This window comes from Lampetra fluviatilis, unplaced genomic scaffold (assembly GCF_964198595.1).
Source record: "Lampetra fluviatilis unplaced genomic scaffold, kcLamFluv1.1 SCAFFOLD_488, whole genome shotgun sequence".
NCBI lineage: Eukaryota > Metazoa > Chordata > Hyperoartia > Petromyzontiformes > Petromyzontidae > Lampetra > Lampetra fluviatilis.
Window position 1 is genome coordinate 27,352 of NW_027621190.1, and position 19,654 is coordinate 47,005.

The 19,654-nt window shown below is 57.0% G+C and overlaps 1 protein-coding gene across 1 annotated transcript in view; it reads right to left on the bottom strand.

The window, feature by feature from the left end:
• Positions 1-19,654, bottom strand: part of LOC144954915 (uncharacterized) — a gene marked incomplete at its 5' end in the record, with an annotated part of 47,114 nt that overhangs the window by 3,224 nt on the left and 24,236 nt on the right. The window contains 3 exons of the mRNA XM_078885290.1: positions 701-725; positions 3,907-4,021; positions 13,454-13,551. Coding sequence (XP_078741416.1) covers positions 701-725; positions 3,907-4,021; positions 13,454-13,551 — 238 coding nt within the window. The remainder of the gene's footprint in view (positions 1-700; positions 726-3,906; positions 4,022-13,453; positions 13,552-19,654) is intronic.

Genomic DNA, 19,654 nt, shown 5'->3' on the forward strand with positions numbered 1-19,654 from the left:
TTAACACATTAACACGTTAACCCATTAACCCGTTAACCCATTAACCCATTAACGCATTAACACATTAACCCGTCAAGACACTCACCCATTAACCCATTGATCTGTCACGCCATTAGCCCATGAACACATTAACCGATTAACCATAGAAACATTAACTTGTTAACCCGTTAACCTGTTAACATATTGACCAGTTAACCCATTAACCCATCAATCCATTAGCTATTTAACCCATTAATGGGTTAATGCGTTACCCATTAACCCATTAACCGGCTAGCCCACAAAACTGTGAACCCATCCCCTCATTAAAGCATTCATATATTAATCCGTTAACCAATTAACCCGTTACCCCATTAACCGATCAATCTATGGCCCTGTCACCCTATTCCCCAGTTAACCCATTAACTTTTTAACCTGTTAACCGATTAACGTATTAACCCATTAACATATTAACATGTAAAACCATTAACCTGTCAACCCATTAGTCCGTTAACAAATTACCCATTAACCCATTCGCTCATGAACGCATTAACATGGCAAACACGTTGTCGACTGCAATATTTTTAAAGGAAAATAATTAACATAATTTATGCACGCTTTTTTGTGACGACATCATGAATATTTAATGCGTATGTAGATCTATCGACATATGGGCCAATCAGAGGCCTCCGTGCGCTGTTACCACGGCAACGCGAGGACTCACCCTCGTCAGATTCGGCCTGCAGCTTCTGTTAGAGAGAGAGGGGGGGGGGGGTGAGTTGGTGAGTGAGTTGGTGAGTGAGTGAGTGGGTGAGTGAGTGGGTGAGTGAGTGAGTGAGTGGGTGAGTGAGTGGGTGGGTGAGTGAGTGGGTGTGTGAGTGAGTGGGTGGGTGAGTGGGTGTGTGAGTGGGTGAGTGAGTGGGTGGGTGGGTGGGTGAGTGAGTGAGTGAGTGGGTGAGTGAGTGGGTGGGTGAGTGAGTGAGTGGGTGGGTGTGTGAGTGGGTGGGTGTGTGAGTGGGTGAGTGAGTGAGTGGGTGAGTGAGTGAGTGGGTGTGTGAGTGGGTGAGTGGGTGGGTGAGTGAGTGAGTGGGTGAGTGAGTGGGTGGGTGTGTGAGTGGGTGAGTGAGTGAGTGAGTGGGTGAGTGAGTGGGTGGGTGTGTGAGTGGGTGGGTGTGTGAGTTGGTGAGTGAGTGAGTGGGTGGGTGAGTGAGTGGGTGAGTGAGTGGGTGGGTGAGTGAGTGAGTGGGTGTGTGAGTGGGTGAGTGAGTGAGTGGGTGAGTGAGTGAGTGAGTTGATGAGTGAGTGAGTGGGTGTGTGAGTTGGTGGGTGGGTGAGTGAGTTGGTGGGTGAGTGAGTGGGTGGGTGGGTGTGTGAGTGAGTGGGTGGGTGTGTGAGTTGGTGAGTGAGTGAGTGGGTGAGTGAGTTGGTGGGTGAGTGAGTGAGTTGGTGGGTGAGTGAGTGGGTGGGTGTGTGAGTTGGTGGGTGGGTGAGTGAGTTGGTGGGTGAGTGAGTGAGTGGGTGTGTGAGTTGGTGGGTGGGTGAGTGAGTTGGTGGGTGAGTGAGTGGGTGGGTGTGTGAGTTGGTGGGTGGGTGAGTGAGTTGGTGGGTGAGTGAGTGGGTGGGTGGGTGTGTGAGTGAGTGGGTGGGTGTGTGAGTTGGTGAGTGAGTGAGTGGGTGAGTGAGTTGGTGAGTGAGTGTATGAGTTGGTGGGTGAGTGGTGGGTGTGTGAGTTGGTGAGTGGGTGGGTGTGTGAGTTGGTGAGTGAGTGAGTGGGTGTGTGAGTTGGTGGGTGGGTGAGTGAGTTGGTGGGTGTGTGAGTTGGTGAGTGAGTGGGTGGGTGTGTGAGTTGGTGAGTGAGTGAGTGGGTGTGTGAGTTGGTGGGTGGGTGAGTAAGTTGGTGGGTGAGTTAGTGGGTGGGTGTGTGAGTTGGTGAGTGAGTGGGTGGGTGTGTGAGTGGGTGAGTAGGTGAGTGGGTGGGTGAGTTGGTGAGTGAGTGGGTGGGCGGGTGGGTGAGTGAGTGGGTGGGTGGGTGAGTGAGTGAGTGGGTGTGTGAGTTGGCGAGTGAGTCTGTGAGTTGGTGAGTGAGTTGGTGAGTGAGTGGGTGGGTGTGTGAGTTGGTGAGTGAGTGAGTTGGTGAGTGAGTTGGTGAGTGAGTGGGTGGGTGTGTGAGTTGGTGAGTGAGTGAGTTGGTGAGTGAGTTGGGGAGTGAGTGGGTGGGTGTGTGAGTTGGTGAGTGAGTGAGTTGGTGAGTGAGTTGGTGAGTGAGTGGGTGGGTGTGTGAGTTGGTGAGTGAGTGAGTTGGTGAGTGAGTTGGGGAGTGAGTGGGTGGGTGTGTGAGTTGGTGAGTGAGTGAGTTGGTGAGTGAGTTGGTGAGTGAGTGGGTCGGTGTGTGAGTTGGTGAGTGAGTGAGTTGGTGAGTGAGTTGGTGAGTGAGTGGGTGGGTGTGTGAGTTGGTGAGTGAGTGAGTTGGTGAGTGAGTTGGTGAGTGAGTGAGTGGGTGTGTGAGTTGGTGAGTGAGTGGGTCGGTGTGTGAGTTGGTGAGTGAGTGAGTTGGTGAATGAGTTGGTGAGTGAGTGAGTTGGTGAGTGAGTTGGTGAGTGAGTGGGTGGGTGTGTGAGTTGGTGAGTGAGTGAGTGGGTGTGTGAGTTGGTGAGTTGGTGAATTGGTGAGTGAGTGAGTGGGTGTGTGAGTTGGTGAGTTGGTGGGTGAGTGTGTGAGTTGGTGAGTGAGTGAGTTGGTGAGTGAGTTGGTGAGTGAGTGGGTCGGTGAGTGAGTTGGTGAGTGAGTGGGTCGGTGTGTGAGTTGGTGAGTGAGTGAGTGGGTGTGTGAGTTGGTGAGTTGGTGAATTGGTGAGTGAGTGGGTGGGTGTGTGAGTTGGTGAGTTGGTGGGTGAGTGTGTGATTTGGTGAGTGAGTGGGTGGGTGAGTGAGTTGGTGAGTGAGTGTGTGGGTGTGTGAGTGAGTGGGTGGGTGTGTGAGTTGGTGAGTGAGTGAGTTGGTGAGTGAGTTGGTGAGTGAGTGGGTGGGTGTGTGAGTTGGTGAGTGAGTGAGTTGGTGAGTGAGTTGGGGAGTGAGTGGGTGGGTGTGTGAGTTGGTGAGTGAGTGAGTTGGTGAGTGAGTTGGTGAGTGAGTGGGTCGGTGTGTGAGTTGGTGAGTGAGTGAGTGGGTGTGTGAGTTGGTGAGTTGGTGAATTGGTGAGTGAGTGGGTGTGTGTGTGAGTTGGTGAGTGAGTGGGTGGGTGTGTGAGTTGGTGAGTTGGTGGGTGAGTGTGTGATTTGGTGAGTGAGTGGGTGGGTGAGTGAGTTGGTGAGTGAGTGTGTGGGTGTGTGAGTGAGTGGGTGGGTGTGTGAGTTGGTGAGTGAGTGGGTGGGTGTGTGAGTTGGTGAGTTGGTGAATTGGTGAGTGAGTGGGTGGGTGTGTGAGTTGGTGAGTTGGTGGGTGAGTGTGTGACTTGGTGAGTGAGTGGGTGGGTGTGTGAGTGAGTGGGTGGGTGTGTGAGTTGGTGAGTGAGTAGGTGGGTGTGTGAGTTGGTGAGTGAGTGGGTGGGTGAGTGAGTTGGTGAGTGAGTGGGTGGGTGTGTGAGTGAGTGGGTGGGTGTGTGAGTTGGTGAGTGAGTAGGTGGGTGTGTGAGTTGGTGAGTGAGTGGGTGGGTGAGTGAGTTGGTGAGTGAGTGGGTGGGTGTGTGAGTGAGTAGGTGGGTGTGTGAGTTGGTGAGTGAGTGGGTGGGTGAGTGAGTTGGTGAGTTGGTGTGTGAGTTGGTGAGTGAGTTGGTGAGCGAATGAGTGAGTGAGTGAGTGGGTGAGTTGGTGGTCAAGCCACCCGGGTGGTTGATGAATAAGTGAGTGGGTGAGCGGGTTGGTGGGTTCATCAGCGTCAAGGTCAGGGTCAAGGTCGCCGGGGTCAAAGGTCGCCGGGTCAAAGGTCACCGGACCTGCCGTGCGGTCTCCACCGTCTCTTCGACCGCGTGGAGTTGACCAGCGAGCCGCCGCTCCCTCTCGCCCAGCGTCGCCTCCAGCTGCTCCAGGGAGCGCAGCTCTCGCTCCATCCTGTGGGGGGCGTTAAAGGGTCGTCCATAAATGACGTCACGCGATTTTGGACGATTTTTGACCTCCCCTTCCCTCATATATGACGTCACGAAGCTCTCCCACCCCCCCCCCCCGCCCCGCCCCCAAAACCATGTTTCCATTTTGAAAATGAAACGTGCTTCAAATCGCTTTAGGGGCCGCCCATAAATGACGTCACGCGAATTTTGACCACTTTTGACCCCCCCCCCTTCGTCGTCACATGACGTCACAAAGAGTCGGACCCTTCCCCCCCTCATATATGACGTCACAAAGCTCTCCCCCTCCCCCCGCCCCCCCAAAACCATGTTTCCATTTTGAAAATAAAATATGCTTCAAATCGCTTAAGGGGCCGCCCATAAATGACGTCACGCGAATTTTGACCACTTTTGACCCCCCCCCCCTTCGTGGTCACATGACGTCACAAAGAGTCAGACCCCTCCCCCCCCTCATATATGACGTCACAAAGCTCTGCCCCCCTCCCCCCCCAAAAATAAACCATGTTTCAAATCGCTTTAAACGAAGTCTATTTAATTATTAGTTAATCAAGCAGAACGTGTCGCCTATATTTATTTAAAGTTGCGCATTTTGATGTGACGTCACATTTCTCAAACCCCCTCCCCCCCTCGTCACACATCGTCACAAATGTCTGACCGCCCCCCCCCCCCAGGTGCGTGACGTCATGTCCCTGTCCCCTTGTTCCCACGTGTCTCCGCGTGTCTCCGCGTGTCTCCGTGTGTCTCCGTGTCCACCTGTGTGTCTCTGTCTCTCTGTGTGTCTCCGCGTGTCTCCGCGTGTCTCCGTGTGTCTCCGTGTCCACCTGTGTGTCTCTGTCTCTCTGTGTGTCTCCGCGTGTCTCCGCGTGTCTCTGTGTGTCTCTCCGTGTGTCTCTGTGTGTCTCTGTGTGTCTCCGCGTGTCTCTGTGTGTGTCTCCGCGTGTTTCCGTGTGTCTCCGCGTGTCTCCGCGTGTCTCTGTGTGTCTCCGCGTGTCTCTGTGTGTGTCTCCGCGTGTCTCTGCGTGTCTCCGTGTCTCTCTGCGTGTCTCCGTGTGTCTCCGTGTGTCTCCGCGTGTCTCCGTGTGTCTCCGTGTCTCTCTGCGTGTCTCCGTGTGTCTCCGTGTGTCTCCGTGTGTCTCCGCGTGTCTCCGTGTGTCTCCGTGTCTCTCTGCGTGTCTCCGCGTGTCTCCGTGTGTCTCCGTGTCTTTCTGTGTGTCTCCGCGTGTCTCTGCGTGTCTCCGTGTCTCTCTGCGTGTCTCCGTGTGTCTCCGTGTGTCTCCGCGTGTCTCCGTGTGTCTCCGTGTGTCTCCGCGTGTCTCCGTGTGTCTCCGCGTGTCTCCGTGTCTCTCTGCGTGTCTCCGCGTGTCTCTGTGTGTCTCCGTGTGTCTCCGCGTGTCTCTGTGTGTCTCCGTGTCTCTCTGCGTGTCTCTGCGTGTCTCCGTGTGTCTCCGCGTGTCTCCGTGTCTCTCTGTGTGTCTCCGCGTGTCTCTGTGTGTCTCCGTGTCTCTCTGCGTGTCTCCGCGTGTCTCCGTGTGTCTCCGCGTGTCTCCGCGTGTCTCTGTGTGTCTCCGTGTCTCTCTGCGTGTCTCTGTGTGTCTCCGCGTGTCTCTGTGTGTCTCCGTGTCTCTCTGCGTGTCTCTGTGTGTCTCCGCGTGTCTCTGTGTGTCTCCGTGTGTCTCCGTGTGTCTCCGCGTGTCTCTGTGTGTCTCCGTGTCTCTCTGCGTGTCTCCGCGTGTCTCCGCGTGTCTCCGTGTGTCTCCGTGTGTCTCCGCGTGTCTCCGTGTGTCTCCGTGTCTCTCTGCGTGTCTCCGCGTGTCTCCGCGTGTCTCTGTGTGTCTCCGCGTGTCTCCGTGTGTCTCTGTATGTCTCCGCGTGTCTCTGTGTGTCTCTGCGTGTCTCTGTGTGTCTCCGCGTGTCTCTGTGTGTCTCTGTGTGTCTCTGTGTGTCTCCGCGTGTCTCCGCATGTCTCCGCGTGTCTCTGTGTGTCTCCGCGTGTCTCCGTGTGTCTCTGTGTGTCTCCGCGTGTCTCCGTGTGTCTCCGCGTGTCTCTGTGTGTCTCCGTGTGTCTCTGTGTGTCTCCGTGTGTCTCCGTGTCTCTCTGCGTGTCTCCGTGTGTCTCCGTGTGTCTCCGCGTGTCTCCGTGTGTCTCCGCGTGTCTCCGTGTGTCTCCGCGTGTCTCCGTGTCTCTCTGCGTGTCTCCGCGTGTCTCTGTGTGTCTCCGTGTGTCTCCGCGTGTCTCTGTGTGTCTCCGTGTCTCTCTGCGTGTCTCTGTGTGTCTCCGTGTGTCTCCGCGTGTCTCTGTGTGTCTCCGTGTCTCTCTGCGTGTCTCTGCGTGTCTCCGTGTGTCTCCGCGTGTCTCCGTGTCTCTCTGTGTGTCTCCGCGTGTCTCTGTGTGTCTCCGTGTCTCTCTGCGTGTCTCCGCGTGTCTCCGTGTGTCTCCGCGTGTCTCCGCGTGTCTCTGTGTGTCTCCGTGTCTCTCTGCGTGTCTCTGTGTGTCTCCGCGTGTCTCTGTGTGTCTCCGTGTCTCTCTGCGTGTCTCTGTGTGTCTCCGCGTGTCTCTGTGTGTCTCCGTGTGTCTCCGTGTGTCTCCGCGTGTCTCTGTGTGTCTCCGTGTCTCTCTGCGTGTCTCCGCGTGTCTCCGCGTGTCTCCGTGTGTCTCCGTGTGTCTCCGCGTGTCTCCGTGTGTCTCCGTGTCTCTCTGCGTGTCTCCGCGTGTCTCCGCGTGTCTCTGTGTGTCTCCGCGTGTCTCCGTGTGTCTCTGTGTGTCTCCGCGTGTCTCTGTGTGTCTCTGCGTGTCTCTGTGTGTCTCCGCGTGTCTCTGTGTGTCTCTGTGTGTCTCTGTGTGTCTCCGCGTGTCTCCGCATGTCTCCGCGTGTCTCTGTGTGTCTCCGCGTGTCTCCGTGTGTCTCTGTGTGTCTCCGCGTGTCTCCGTGTGTCTCCGCGTGTCTCTGTGTGTCTCCGTGTGTCTCTGTGTGTCTCCGTGTGTCTCCGCGTGTCTCTGTGTGTCTCCGTGTCTCTCTGCGTGTCTCCGCGTGTCTCCGTGTGTCTCCGCGTGTCTCCGCGTGTCTCTGTGTGTCTCCGTGTCTCTCTGCGTGTCTCTGTGTGTCTCCGCGTGTCTCTGTGTGTCTCCGTGTCTCTCTGCGTGTCTCTGTGTGTCTCCGCGTGTCTCTGTGTGTCTCCGTGTGTCTCCGTGTGTCTCCGCGTGTCTCTGTGTGTCTCCGTGTCTCTCTGCGTGTCTCCGCGTGTCTCCGCGTGTCTCCGTGTGTCTCCGTGTGTCTCCGCGTGTCTCCGTGTGTCTCCGTGTCTCTCTGCGTGTCTCCGCGTGTCTCCGCGTGTCTCTGTGTGTCTCCGCGTGTCTCCGTGTGTCTCTGTGTGTCTCCGCGTGTCTCTGTGTGTCTCTGCGTGTCTCTGTGTGTCTCCGCGTGTCTCTGTGTGTCTCTGTGTGTCTCTGTGTGTCTCCGCGTGTCTCCGCATGTCTCCGCGTGTCTCTGTGTGTCTCCGCGTGTCTCCGTGTGTCTCTGTGTGTCTCCGCGTGTCTCCGTGTGTCTCCGCGTGTCTCTGTGTGTCTCCGTGTGTCTCTGTGTGTCTCCGTGTGTCTCCGCGTGTCTCCGTGTGTCTCTGTGTGTCTCCGTGTGTCTCTGCGTGTCTCCGTGTGTCTCCGTGTGTCTCCGCGTGTCTCCGTGTGTCTCTGTGTGTCTCTGTGTGTCTCTGCGTGTCTCTGTGTGTCTCTGCGTGTCTCCGTGTCTCTCTGTGTGTCTCCGTGTGTCTCCGTGTGTCTCTGTGTGTCTCTGTGTGTCTCTGCGTGTCTCCGTGTCTCTCCGTGTGTCTCCGTGTGTCTCCGTGTGTCTCTGTGTGTCTCTGTGTGTCTCTGCGTGTCTCTGCGTGTCTCCGTGTCTCTCTGTGTGTCTCCGTGTGTCTCTGTGTGTCTCCGTGTGTCTCCGCGTGTCTCTGTGTGTCTCCGCGTGTCTCTGTGTGTCTCCGCGTGTCTCCGCGTGTCTCTGTGTGTCTCTGTGTGTCTCCACGTGTCTCCGTGTGTCTCTGTGTGTCTCCGCGTGTCTCCGCGTGTCTCTGTGTGTCTCTGTGTGTCTCCACGTGTCTCCGCGTGTCTCTGTGTCTCTCCACGTGTCTCCACGTGTCTCCGTGTGTCTCCGTGTGTCTCTCTGTGTGTCTCTGCGTGTCTCTGCGTGTCTCCGCGTGTCTCCGCGTGTCTCTGTGTGTCTCTGTGTGTCTCCGCGTGTCTCCGCGTGTCTCCGTGTCTCTCTGTGTGTCTCCGCGTGTCTCTGTGTGTCTCCCCGTGTCTCCGTGTCTCTCTGTGTGTCTCCGCGTGTCTCTGTGTGTCTCTGCGTGTCTCCGCGTGTCTCCGTGTGTCTCTGTGTGTCTCTGTGTGTCTCTGCGTGTCTCCGCGTGTCTCTGTGTGTCTCTGTGTGTCTCTGCGTGTCTCCGCGTGTCTCCGTGTGTCTCTGCGTGTCTCTGTGTGTCTCTGTGTGTCTCCGTGTGTCTCTCTGTGTGTCTCTGTGTGTCTCCGTGTGTCTCTCTGTGTGTCTCTGCGTGTCTCCGTGTGTCTCTGTGTGTCTCTGTGTGTCTCTGCGTGTCTCCGCGTGTCTCTGTGTGTCTCTGTGTGTCTCCGTGTGTCTCTCTGTGTGTCTCTGTGTGTCTCCGTGTGTCTCTCTGTGTGTCTCTGCGTGTCTCCGCGTGTCTCCGCGTGTCTCTGTGTGTCTCTGTGTGTCTCCACGTGTCTCCGCGTGTCTCCGTGTCTCTCTGTGTGTCTCCGCGTGTCTCTGTGTGTCTCCGCGTGTCTCCGTGTCTCTCTGTGTGTCTCCGCGTGTCTCTGTGTGTCTCCGCGTGTCTCCGCGTGTCTCTGTGTGTCTCCGCGTGTCTCCGTGTCTCTCTGTGTGTCTCCACGTGTCTCCGCGTGTCTCCACGTGTCTCCACGTGTCTCCGCGTGTCTCCGCGTGTCTCCACGTGTCTCCACGTGTCTCCGTGTGTCTCCGCGTGTCTCCACGTGTCTCCACGTGTCTCCGTGTGTCTCCGCGTGTCTCTGTGTCTCTCCGCGTGTCTCCGTGTGTCTCTCCGTGTCTCTCCGCGTGTCTCCGCGTGTCTCCACGTGTCTCCGCGTGTCTCTGTGTGTCTCCGCGTGTCTCCGTGTCTCTCTGTGTGTCTCCACGTGTCTCCGCGTGTCTCCACGTGTCTCCACGTGTCTCCGTGTCTCTCCGCGTGTCTCTGTGTGTCTCTGTGTGTCTCTGTGTGTCTCCGCGTGTCTCCGCGTGTCTCTGTGTCTCTCCGTGTGTCTCCGCGTGTCTCCACGTGTCTCCGCGTGTCTCCGTGTGTCTCTGTGTCTCTCCGCGTGTCTCTGCGTGTCTCCGTGTCTCTCTGTGTGTCTCCGTGTGTCTCTGTGTGTCTCCGTGTGTCTCCGCGTGTCTCTGTGTGTCTCCGCGTGTCTCTGTGTGTCTCCGCGTGTCTCCGCGTGTCTCTGTGTGTCTCTGTGTGTCTCCACGTGTCTCCGTGTGTCTCTGTGTGTCTCCGCGTGTCTCCGCGTGTCTCTGTGTGTCTCTGTGTGTCTCCACGTGTCTCCGCGTGTCTCTGTGTCTCTCCACGTGTCTCCACGTGTCTCCGTGTGTCTCCGTGTGTCTCTCTGTGTGTCTCTGCGTGTCTCTGCGTGTCTCCGCGTGTCTCCGCGTGTCTCTGTGTGTCTCTGTGTGTCTCCGCGTGTCTCCGCGTGTCTCCGTGTCTCTCTGTGTGTCTCCGCGTGTCTCTGTGTGTCTCCCCGTGTCTCCGTGTCTCTCTGTGTGTCTCCGCGTGTCTCTGTGTGTCTCTGCGTGTCTCCGCGTGTCTCCGTGTGTCTCTGTGTGTCTCTGTGTGTCTCTGCGTGTCTCCGCGTGTCTCTGTGTGTCTCTATGTGTCTCTGCGTGTCTCCGCGTGTCTCCGTGTGTCTCTGCGTGTCTCTGTGTGTCTCTGTGTGTCTCCGTGTGTCTCTCTGTGTGTCTCCGTGTGTCTCTCTGTGTGTCTCTGCGTGTCTCCGTGTGTCTCTGTGTGTCTCTGTGTGTCTCTGCGTGTCTCCGCGTGTCTCTGTGTGTCTCTGCGTGTCTCCGCGTGTCTCTGCGTGTCTCCGCGTGTCTCCGTGTGTCTCCGCGTGTCTCCGCGTGTCTCTGTGTGTCTCCGTGTCTCTCTGCGTGTCTCTGTGTGTCTCCGCGTGTCTCTGTGTGTCTCCGTGTCTCTCTGCGTGTCTCTGTGTGTCTCCGCGTGTCTCTGTGTGTCTCCGTGTGTCTCCGTGTGTCTCCGCGTGTCTCTGTGTGTCTCCGTGTCTCTCTGCGTGTCTCCGCGTGTCTCCGCGTGTCTCCGTGTGTCTCCGTGTGTCTCCGCGTGTCTCCGTGTGTCTCCGTGTCTCTCTGCGTGTCTCCGCGTGTCTCCGCGTGTCTCTGTGTGTCTCCGCGTGTCTCCGTGTGTCTCTGTGTGTCTCCGCGTGTCTCTGTGTGTCTCTGCGTGTCTCTGTGTGTCTCCGCGTGTCTCTGTGTGTCTCTGTGTGTCTCTGTGTGTCTCCGCGTGTCTCCGCATGTCTCCGCGTGTCTCTGTGTGTCTCCGCGTGTCTCCGTGTGTCTCTGTGTGTCTCCGCGTGTCTCCGTGTGTCTCCGCGTGTCTCTGTGTGTCTCCGTGTGTCTCTGTGTGTCTCCGTGTGTCTCCGCGTGTCTCCGTGTGTCTCTGTGTGTCTCCGTGTGTCTCTGCGTGTCTCCGTGTGTCTCCGTGTGTCTCCGCGTGTCTCCGTGTGTCTCTGTGTGTCTCTGTGTGTCTCTGCGTGTCTCTGTGTGTCTCTGCGTGTCTCCGTGTCTCTCTGTGTGTCTCCGTGTGTCTCCGTGTGTCTCTGTGTGTCTCTGTGTGTCTCTGCGTGTCTCCGTGTCTCTCCGTGTGTCTCCGTGTGTCTCCGTGTGTCTCTGTGTGTCTCTGTGTGTCTCTGCGTGTCTCTGCGTGTCTCCGTGTCTCTCTGTGTGTCTCCGTGTGTCTCTGTGTGTCTCCGTGTGTCTCCGCGTGTCTCTGTGTGTCTCCGCGTGTCTCTGTGTGTCTCCGCGTGTCTCCGCGTGTCTCTGTGTGTCTCTGTGTGTCTCCACGTGTCTCCGTGTGTCTCTGTGTGTCTCCGCGTGTCTCCGCGTGTCTCTGTGTGTCTCTGTGTGTCTCCACGTGTCTCCGCGTGTCTCTGTGTCTCTCCACGTGTCTCCACGTGTCTCCGTGTGTCTCCGTGTGTCTCTCTGTGTGTCTCTGCGTGTCTCTGCGTGTCTCCGCGTGTCTCCGCGTGTCTCTGTGTGTCTCTGTGTGTCTCCGCGTGTCTCCGCGTGTCTCCGTGTCTCTCTGTGTGTCTCCGCGTGTCTCTGTGTGTCTCCCCGTGTCTCCGTGTCTCTCTGTGTGTCTCCGCGTGTCTCTGTGTGTCTCTGCGTGTCTCCGCGTGTCTCCGTGTGTCTCTGTGTGTCTCTGTGTGTCTCTGCGTGTCTCCGCGTGTCTCTGTGTGTCTCTGTGTGTCTCTGCGTGTCTCCGCGTGTCTCCGTGTGTCTCTGCGTGTCTCTGTGTGTCTCTGTGTGTCTCCGTGTGTCTCTCTGTGTGTCTCTGTGTGTCTCCGTGTGTCTCTCTGTGTGTCTCTGCGTGTCTCCGTGTGTCTCTGTGTGTCTCTGTGTGTCTCTGCGTGTCTCCGCGTGTCTCTGTGTGTCTCTGTGTGTCTCCGTGTGTCTCTCTGTGTGTCTCTGTGTGTCTCCGTGTGTCTCTCTGTGTGTCTCTGCGTGTCTCCGCGTGTCTCCGCGTGTCTCTGTGTGTCTCTGTGTGTCTCCACGTGTCTCCGCGTGTCTCCGTGTCTCTCTGTGTGTCTCCGCGTGTCTCTGTGTGTCTCCGCGTGTCTCCGTGTCTCTCTGTGTGTCTCCGCGTGTCTCTGTGTGTCTCCGCGTGTCTCCGCGTGTCTCTGTGTGTCTCCGCGTGTCTCCGTGTCTCTCTGTGTGTCTCCACGTGTCTCCGCGTGTCTCCACGTGTCTCCACGTGTCTCCGCGTGTCTCCGCGTGTCTCCACGTGTCTCCACGTGTCTCCGTGTGTCTCCGCGTGTCTCCACGTGTCTCCACGTGTCTCCGTGTGTCTCCGCGTGTCTCTGTGTCTCTCCGCGTGTCTCCGTGTGTCTCTCCGTGTCTCTCCGCGTGTCTCCGCGTGTCTCCACGTGTCTCCGCGTGTCTCTGTGTGTCTCCGCGTGTCTCCGTGTCTCTCTGTGTGTCTCCACGTGTCTCCGCGTGTCTCCACGTGTCTCCACGTGTCTCCGTGTCTCTCCGCGTGTCTCTGTGTGTCTCTGTGTGTCTCTGTGTGTCTCCGCGTGTCTCCGCGTGTCTCTGTGTCTCTCCGTGTGTCTCCGCGTGTCTCCACGTGTCTCCGCGTGTCTCCGTGTGTCTCTGTGTCTCTCCGCGTGTCTCTGCGTGTCTCCGTGTCTCTCTGTGTGTCTCCGTGTGTCTCTGTGTGTCTCCGTGTGTCTCCGCGTGTCTCTGTGTGTCTCCGCGTGTCTCTGTGTGTCTCCGCGTGTCTCCGCGTGTCTCTGTGTGTCTCTGTGTGTCTCCACGTGTCTCCGTGTGTCTCTGTGTGTCTCCGCGTGTCTCCGCGTGTCTCTGTGTGTCTCTGTGTGTCTCCACGTGTCTCCGCGTGTCTCTGTGTCTCTCCACGTGTCTCCACGTGTCTCCGTGTGTCTCCGTGTGTCTCTCTGTGTGTCTCTGCGTGTCTCTGCGTGTCTCCGCGTGTCTCCGCGTGTCTCTGTGTGTCTCTGTGTGTCTCCGCGTGTCTCCGCGTGTCTCCGTGTCTCTCTGTGTGTCTCCGCGTGTCTCTGTGTGTCTCCCCGTGTCTCCGTGTCTCTCTGTGTGTCTCCGCGTGTCTCTGTGTGTCTCTGCGTGTCTCCGCGTGTCTCCGTGTGTCTCTGTGTGTCTCTGTGTGTCTCTGCGTGTCTCCGCGTGTCTCTGTGTGTCTCTGTGTGTCTCTGCGTGTCTCCGCGTGTCTCCGTGTGTCTCTGCGTGTCTCTGTGTGTCTCTGTGTGTCTCCGTGTGTCTCTCTGTGTGTCTCCGTGTGTCTCTCTGTGTGTCTCTGCGTGTCTCCGTGTGTCTCTGTGTGTCTCTGTGTGTCTCTGCGTGTCTCCGCGTGTCTCTGTGTGTCTCTGTGTGTCTCCGTGTGTCTCTCTGTGTGTCTCTGTGTGTCTCCGTGTGTCTCTCTGTGTGTCTCTGCGTGTCTCCGCGTGTCTCCGCGTGTCTCTGTGTGTCTCTGTGTGTCTCCACGTGTCTCCGCGTGTCTCCGTGTCTCTCTGTGTGTCTCCGCGTGTCTCTGTGTGTCTCCGCGTGTCTCCGTGTCTCTCTGTGTGTCTCCGCGTGTCTCTGTGTGTCTCCGTGTCTCTCTGCGTGTCTCCGCGTGTCTCCGCGTGTCCCACCGTGCGATCCGCTGTCTCAGCGCCGTGACCTCCACGTTCTGCGCTGGAGTCGACTGCGCCGGATTTCCCATGAGCCACTGCTCTCTGCAAGCCTTGTTCTGCCGGGGTCACGCGGAGGTCACGGGGTCAAGGGGGGCGAGGTCACGGGGTCAATGGGGGCCAGGTCACGGGGTCAAATGGGTCAGGTCACGGGGGTCAAGGGGGCCAGGTCACGGGGTCAAGGGGGCCAGGTCACGGGGGTCAATGGGGCCAGGTCACGGGGTCATTGGGTCACACAGAGGTCACGGGGTGTCATGGTGGTGTCGTTTTAACGGTCACGGGCAGTTGGTGGTGGTGAAGGTGGTTGGTGGTGGTGGCTATGATGGTTGTGGTGGTGGTGGTTGGTGGTGGTGGCTATGATGGTTGTGGTGGTGGTGGTTGGTGGTGGCTATGATGGTTGTGGTGGTGGTTGGTGGTGACTATGATGGTTGTGGTGGTGGTGGTTGGTGGTGGCTATGATGGTTGTGGTGGTGGTGGTGGTGGCTATGATGGTTGTGGTGGTGGTGGTTGGTGGTGGCTATGATGGTTGTGGTGGTGGTTGGTGGTGACTATGATGGTTGTGGTGGTGGTGGTTGGTGGTGACTATGATGGTTGTGGTGGTGGTGGTTGGTGGTGGCTATGATGGTTGTGGTGGTGGTGGTGGTGGCTATAATGGTTGTGGTGGTGGTGGTGGTGGCTATGATGGTTGTGGTGGTGGTGGTGGTGGCTATGATGGTTGTGGTGGTGGTGGTGGTGGCTATGATGGTTGTGGTGGTGGTGGTTGGTGGTGGCTATGATGGTTGTGGTGGTGGTTGGTGGTGACTATGATGGTTGTGGTGGTGGTGGTTGGTGGTGGCTATGATGGTTGTGGTGGTGGTGGTGGTGGCTATGATGGTTGTGGTGGTGGTGGTTGGTGGTGGCTATGATGGTTGTGGTGGTGGTTGGTGGTGACTATGATGGTTGTGGTGGTGGTGGTTGGTGGTGACTATGATGGTTGTGGTGGTGGTGGTTGGTGGTGGCTATGATGGTTGTGGTGGTGGTGGTGGTGGCTATAATGGTTGTGGTGGTGGTGGTGGTGGCTATGATGGTTGTGGTGGTGGTGGTGGTGGCTATGATGGTTGTGGTGGTGGTGGTGGTGGCTATGATGGTTGTGGTGGTGGTGGTTGGTGGTGGCTATGATGGTTGTGGTGGTGGTTGGTGGTGACTATGATGGTTGTGGTGGTGGTGGTTGGTGGTGGCTATGATGGTTGTGGTGGTGGTGGTGGTGGCTATGATGGTTGTGGTGGTGGTGGTTGGTGGTGGCTATGATGGTTGTGGTGGTGGTTGGTGGTGACTATGATGGTTGTGGTGGTGGTGGTTGGTGGTGACTATGATGGTTGTGGTGGTGGTGGTTGGTGGTGGCTATGATGGTTGTGGTGGTGGTGGTGGTGGCTATAATGGTTGTGGTGGTGGTGGTGGTGGCTATGATGGTTGTGGTGGTGGTGGTGGTGGCTATGATGGTTGTGGTGGTGGTGGTGGTGGCTATGATGGTTGTGGTGGTGGTGGTGGTGGCTATGATGGTTGTGGTGGTGGTGGTGGTGGCTATAATGGTTGTGGTGGTGGTGGTGGTGGCTATGATGGTTGTGGTGGTGGTGGTGGTGGCTATGATGGTTGTGGTGGTGGTGGTGGTGGCTATAATGGTTGTGGTGGTGGTGGTGGTGGCTATGATGGTTGTGGTGGTGGTGGTGGTGGCTATGATGGTTGTGGTGGTGGTGGTTGGTGGTGGCTATGATGGTTGTGGTGGTGGTTGGTGGTGACTATGATGGTTGTGGTGGTGGTGGTTGGTGGTGACTATGATGGTTGTGGTGGTGGTGGTTGGTGGTGGCTATGATGGTTGTGGTGGTGGTGGTGGTGGCTATAATGGTTGTGGTGGTGGTGGTGGTGGCTATGATGGTTGTGGTGGTGGTGGTGGTGGCTATGATGGTTGTGGTGGTGGTGGTGGTGGCTATGATGGTTGTGGTGGTGGTGGTGGTGGCTATGATGGTTGTGGTGGTGGTGGTGGTGGCTATAATGGTTGTGGTGGTGGTGGTGGTGGCTATGATGGTTGTGGTGGTGGTGGTGGTGGCTATGATGGTTGTGGTGGTGGTGGTGGTGGCTATAATGGTTGTGGTGGTGGTGGTGGTGGCTATGATGGTTGTGGTGGTGGTGGTGGTGGCTATGATGGTTGTGGTGGTGGTGGTGGTGGCTATGATGGTTGTGGTGGTGGTGGTGGTGGCTATGATGGTTGTGGTGGTGGTGGTGGTGGTGGCTATGATGGTTGTGGTGGTGGTGGTGGTGGCTATGATGGTTGTGGTGGTGGTGGTGGTGGCTATAATGGTTGTGGTGGTGGTGGTGGTGGCTATGATGGTTGTGGTGGTGGTGGTGGTGGCTATAATGGTTGTGGTGGTGGTGGTGGTGGCTATGATGGTTGTGGTGGTGGTGGTGGTGGCTATGATGGTTGTGGTGGTGGTGGTGGTGGCTATGATGGTTGTGGTGGTGGTGGTGGTGGCTATGATGGTTGTGGTGGTGGTGGTGGTGGCTATAATGGTTGTGGTGGTGGTGGTGGTGGCTATGATGGTTGTGGTGGTGGTGGTGGTGGCTATGATGGTTGTGGTGGTGGTGGTGGTGGCTATAATGGTTGTGGTGGTGGTGGTGGTGGCTATGATGGTTGTGGTGGTGGTGGTGGTGGCTATGATGGTTGTGGTGGTGGTGGTGGCTATGATGGTTGTGGTGGTGGTGGTGGTGGCTATAATGGTTGTGGTGGTGGTGGTGGTGGCTATGATGGTTGTGGTGGTGGTGGTGGTGGCTATGATGGTTGTGGTGGTGGTGGTGGTGGCTATAATGGTTGTGGTGGTGGTGGTGGTGGCTATGATGGTTGTGGTGGTGGTGGTGGTGGCTATGATGGTTGTGGTGGTGGTGGTGGTGGCTATAATGGTTGTGGTGGTGGTGGTGGTGGCTATGATGGTTGTGGTGGTGGTGGTGGTGGCTATGATGGTTGTGGTGGTGGTGGTGGTGGCTATGATGGTTGTGGTGGTGGTGGTGGTGGCTATAATGGTTGTGGTGGTGGTGGTGGTGGCTATGATGGTTGTGGTGGTGGTGGTGGTGGCTATGATGGTTGTGGTGGTGGTGGTGGTGGCTATGATGGTTGTGGTGGTGGTGGTGGTGGCTATGATGGTTGTGGTGGTGGTGGTGGTGGCTATAATGGTTGTGGTGGTGGTGGTGGTGGCTATGATGGTTGTGGTGGTGGTGGTGGCTATGATGGTTGTGGTGGTGGTGGTGGTGGCTATAATGGTTGTGGTGGTGGTGGTGGTGGCTATGATGGTTGTGGTGGTGGTGGTGGTGGCTATGATGGTTGTGGTGGTGGTGGTGGTGGCTATGATGGTTGTGGTGGTGGTGGTGGTGGCTATAATGGTTGTGGTGGTGGTGGTGGTGGCTATGATGGTTGTGGTGGTGGTGGTGGTGGCTATGATGGTTGTGGTGGTGGTGGTGGTGGCTATAATGGTTGTGGTGGTGGTGGTGGTGGCTATGATGGTTGTGGTGGTGGTGGTGGTGGCTATGATGGTTGTGGTGGTGGTGGTGGTGGCTATAATGGTTGTGGTGGTGGTGGTGGTGGCTATGATGGTTGTGGTGGTGGTGGTGGTGGCTATGATGGTTGTGGTGGTGGTGGTGGTGGCTATGATGGTTGTGGTGGTGGTGGTGGTGGCTATAATGGTTGTGGTGGTGGTGGTGGTGGCTATGATGGTTGTGGTGGTGGTGGTGGTGGCTATGATGGTTGTGGTGGTGGTGGTGGTGGCTATGATGGTTGTGGTGGTGGTGGTGGTGGCTATGATGGTTGTGGTGGTGGTGGTGGTGGCTATGATGGTTGTGGTGGTGGTGGTGGTGGCTATGATGGTTGTGGTGGTGGTGGTGGTGGCTATGATGGTTGTGGTGGTGGTGGTGGTGGCTATAATGGTTGTGGTGGTGGTGGTGGTGGCTATGATGGTTGTGGTGGTGGTGGTGGTGGCTATGATGGTTGTGGTGGTGGTGGTGGTGGCTATGATGGTTGTGGTGGTGGTGGTGGTGGCTATAATGGTTGTGGTGGTGGTGGTGGTGGCTATGATGGTTGTGGTGGTGGTGGTGGATGGCTATGATGGTTGTGGTGGTGGTGGTGGTGGCTATGATGGTTGTGGTGGTGGTGGTGGTGGCTATAATGGTTGTGGTGGTGGTGGTGGTGGCTATGATGGTTGTGGTGGTGGTGGTGGTGGCTATGATGGTTGTGGTGGTGGTGGTGGTGGCTATGATGGTTGTGGTGGTGGTGGTGGTGGCTATGATGGTTGTGGTGGTGGTGGTGGTGGCTATGATGGTTGTGGTGGTGGTGGTGGTGGCTATGATGGTTGTGGTGGTGGTGGTGGTGGCTATGATGGTTGTGGTGGTGGTGGTGGTGGCTATGATGGTTGTGGTGGTGGTGGTGGTGGCTATGATGGTTGTGGTGGTGGTGGTGGTGGCTATGATGGTTGTGGTGGTGGTGGTGGTGGCTATAATGGTTGTGGTGGTGGTGGTGGTGGCTATGATGGTTGTGGTGGTGGTGGTGGTGGCTATGATGGTTGTGGTGGTGGTGGTGGTGGCTATGATGGTTGTGGTGGTGGTGGTGGTGGCTATGATGGTTGTGGTGGTGGTGGTGGCTATGATGGTTGTGGTGGTGGTGGTGGTGGCTATGATGGTTGTGGTGGTGGTGGTGGTGGCTATGATGGTTGTGGTGGTGGTGGTGGTGGCTATGATGGTTGTGGTGGTGGTGGTGGTGGCTATGATGGTTGTGGTGGTGGTGGTGGTGGCTATGATGGTTGTGGTGGTGGTGGTGGTGGCTATGATGGTTGTGGTGGTGGTGGTGGTGGCTATGATGGTTGTGGTGGTGGTGGTGGTGGCTATGATAGGTTGTGGTGGTGGTGGTGGTGGCTATGATGGTTGTGGTGGTGGTGGTGGTGGCTATGATGGTTGTGGTGGTGGTTGGTGGTGTCTATGATGGTTGTGGTGGTGGTGGTGGTTGGTGGTGTCTATGATGGTTGTGGTGGTGGTGGTGGTGGCTATGATGGTTGTGGTGGTGGTTGGTGGTGGCTATGATGGTTGTGGTGGTGGTGGTGGTGGCTATGATGGTTGTGGTGGTGGTGGTGGTGGCTATGATGGTTGTGGTGGTGGTGGTGGTTGGTGGTGTCTATGATGGTTGTGGTGGTGGTGGTGGTGGCTATGATGGTTGTGGTGGTGGTTGGTGGTGGCTATGATGGTTGTGGTGGTGGTGGTGGTGGCTATGATGGTTGTGGTGGTGGTGGTGGTGGTGGCTATGATGGTTGTGGTGGTGGTGGTGGTGGCTATGATGGTTGTGGTGGTGGTTGGTGGTGTCTATGATGGTTGTGGTGTGGTGGTGGTTGGTGGTGTCTATGATGGTTGTGGTGGTGGTTGGTGGTGGCTATGATGGTTGTGGTGGTGGTTGGTGGTGGCTATGATGGTTGTGGTGGTGGTGGTGGTGGCTATGATGGTTGTGGTGGTGGTGGTGGTGGCTATGATGGTTGTGGTGGTGGTGGTGGTGGCTATGATGGTTGGGTGGTGGTTGGTGGTGTCTATGATGGTTGTGGTGGTGGTGGTGGTTGGTGGTGTCTATGATGGTTGTGGTGGTGGTGGTGGTGGGCTATGATGGTTGTGGTGGATGGTGGTGGTGGCTATGATGGTTGTGGTTGGTGGTTGGTGGTGGCTATGATGGTTGTGTGGTGGTGGTGGTGGCTATGATGGTTGTGGTGGTTGGTGGTGGTGGCTATGATGTTGTGGTGGTGGTGGTGGCTATGATTGTGGTGGTGGTGGTGGTGGCTATGATGGTTGTGGTGGTGGTGGTGGTGGCTATGATGGTTGTGGTGGATGGTGGTGGTGGCTATGATGGTTGTGGTGGTGTGGTGGTGGTGGCTATGATGGTTGTGGTGGTGGTTGGTGGTGGCTATGATGGTTGTGGTGGATGTGGTTGGTGGTGGCTATGATGGTTGTGGTGGATGGTGGTGGTGGCTATGATGGTTGTGGTGGTGGTGGTTGGTGGTGGCTATGATGGTTGTGGTGGATGGTGGTGGTGGCTATGATGGTTGTGGTGGATGGTGGTGGTGGCTATGATGGTTGTGGTTGTAGTGGTTGGTGGTGGCTATGATGGTT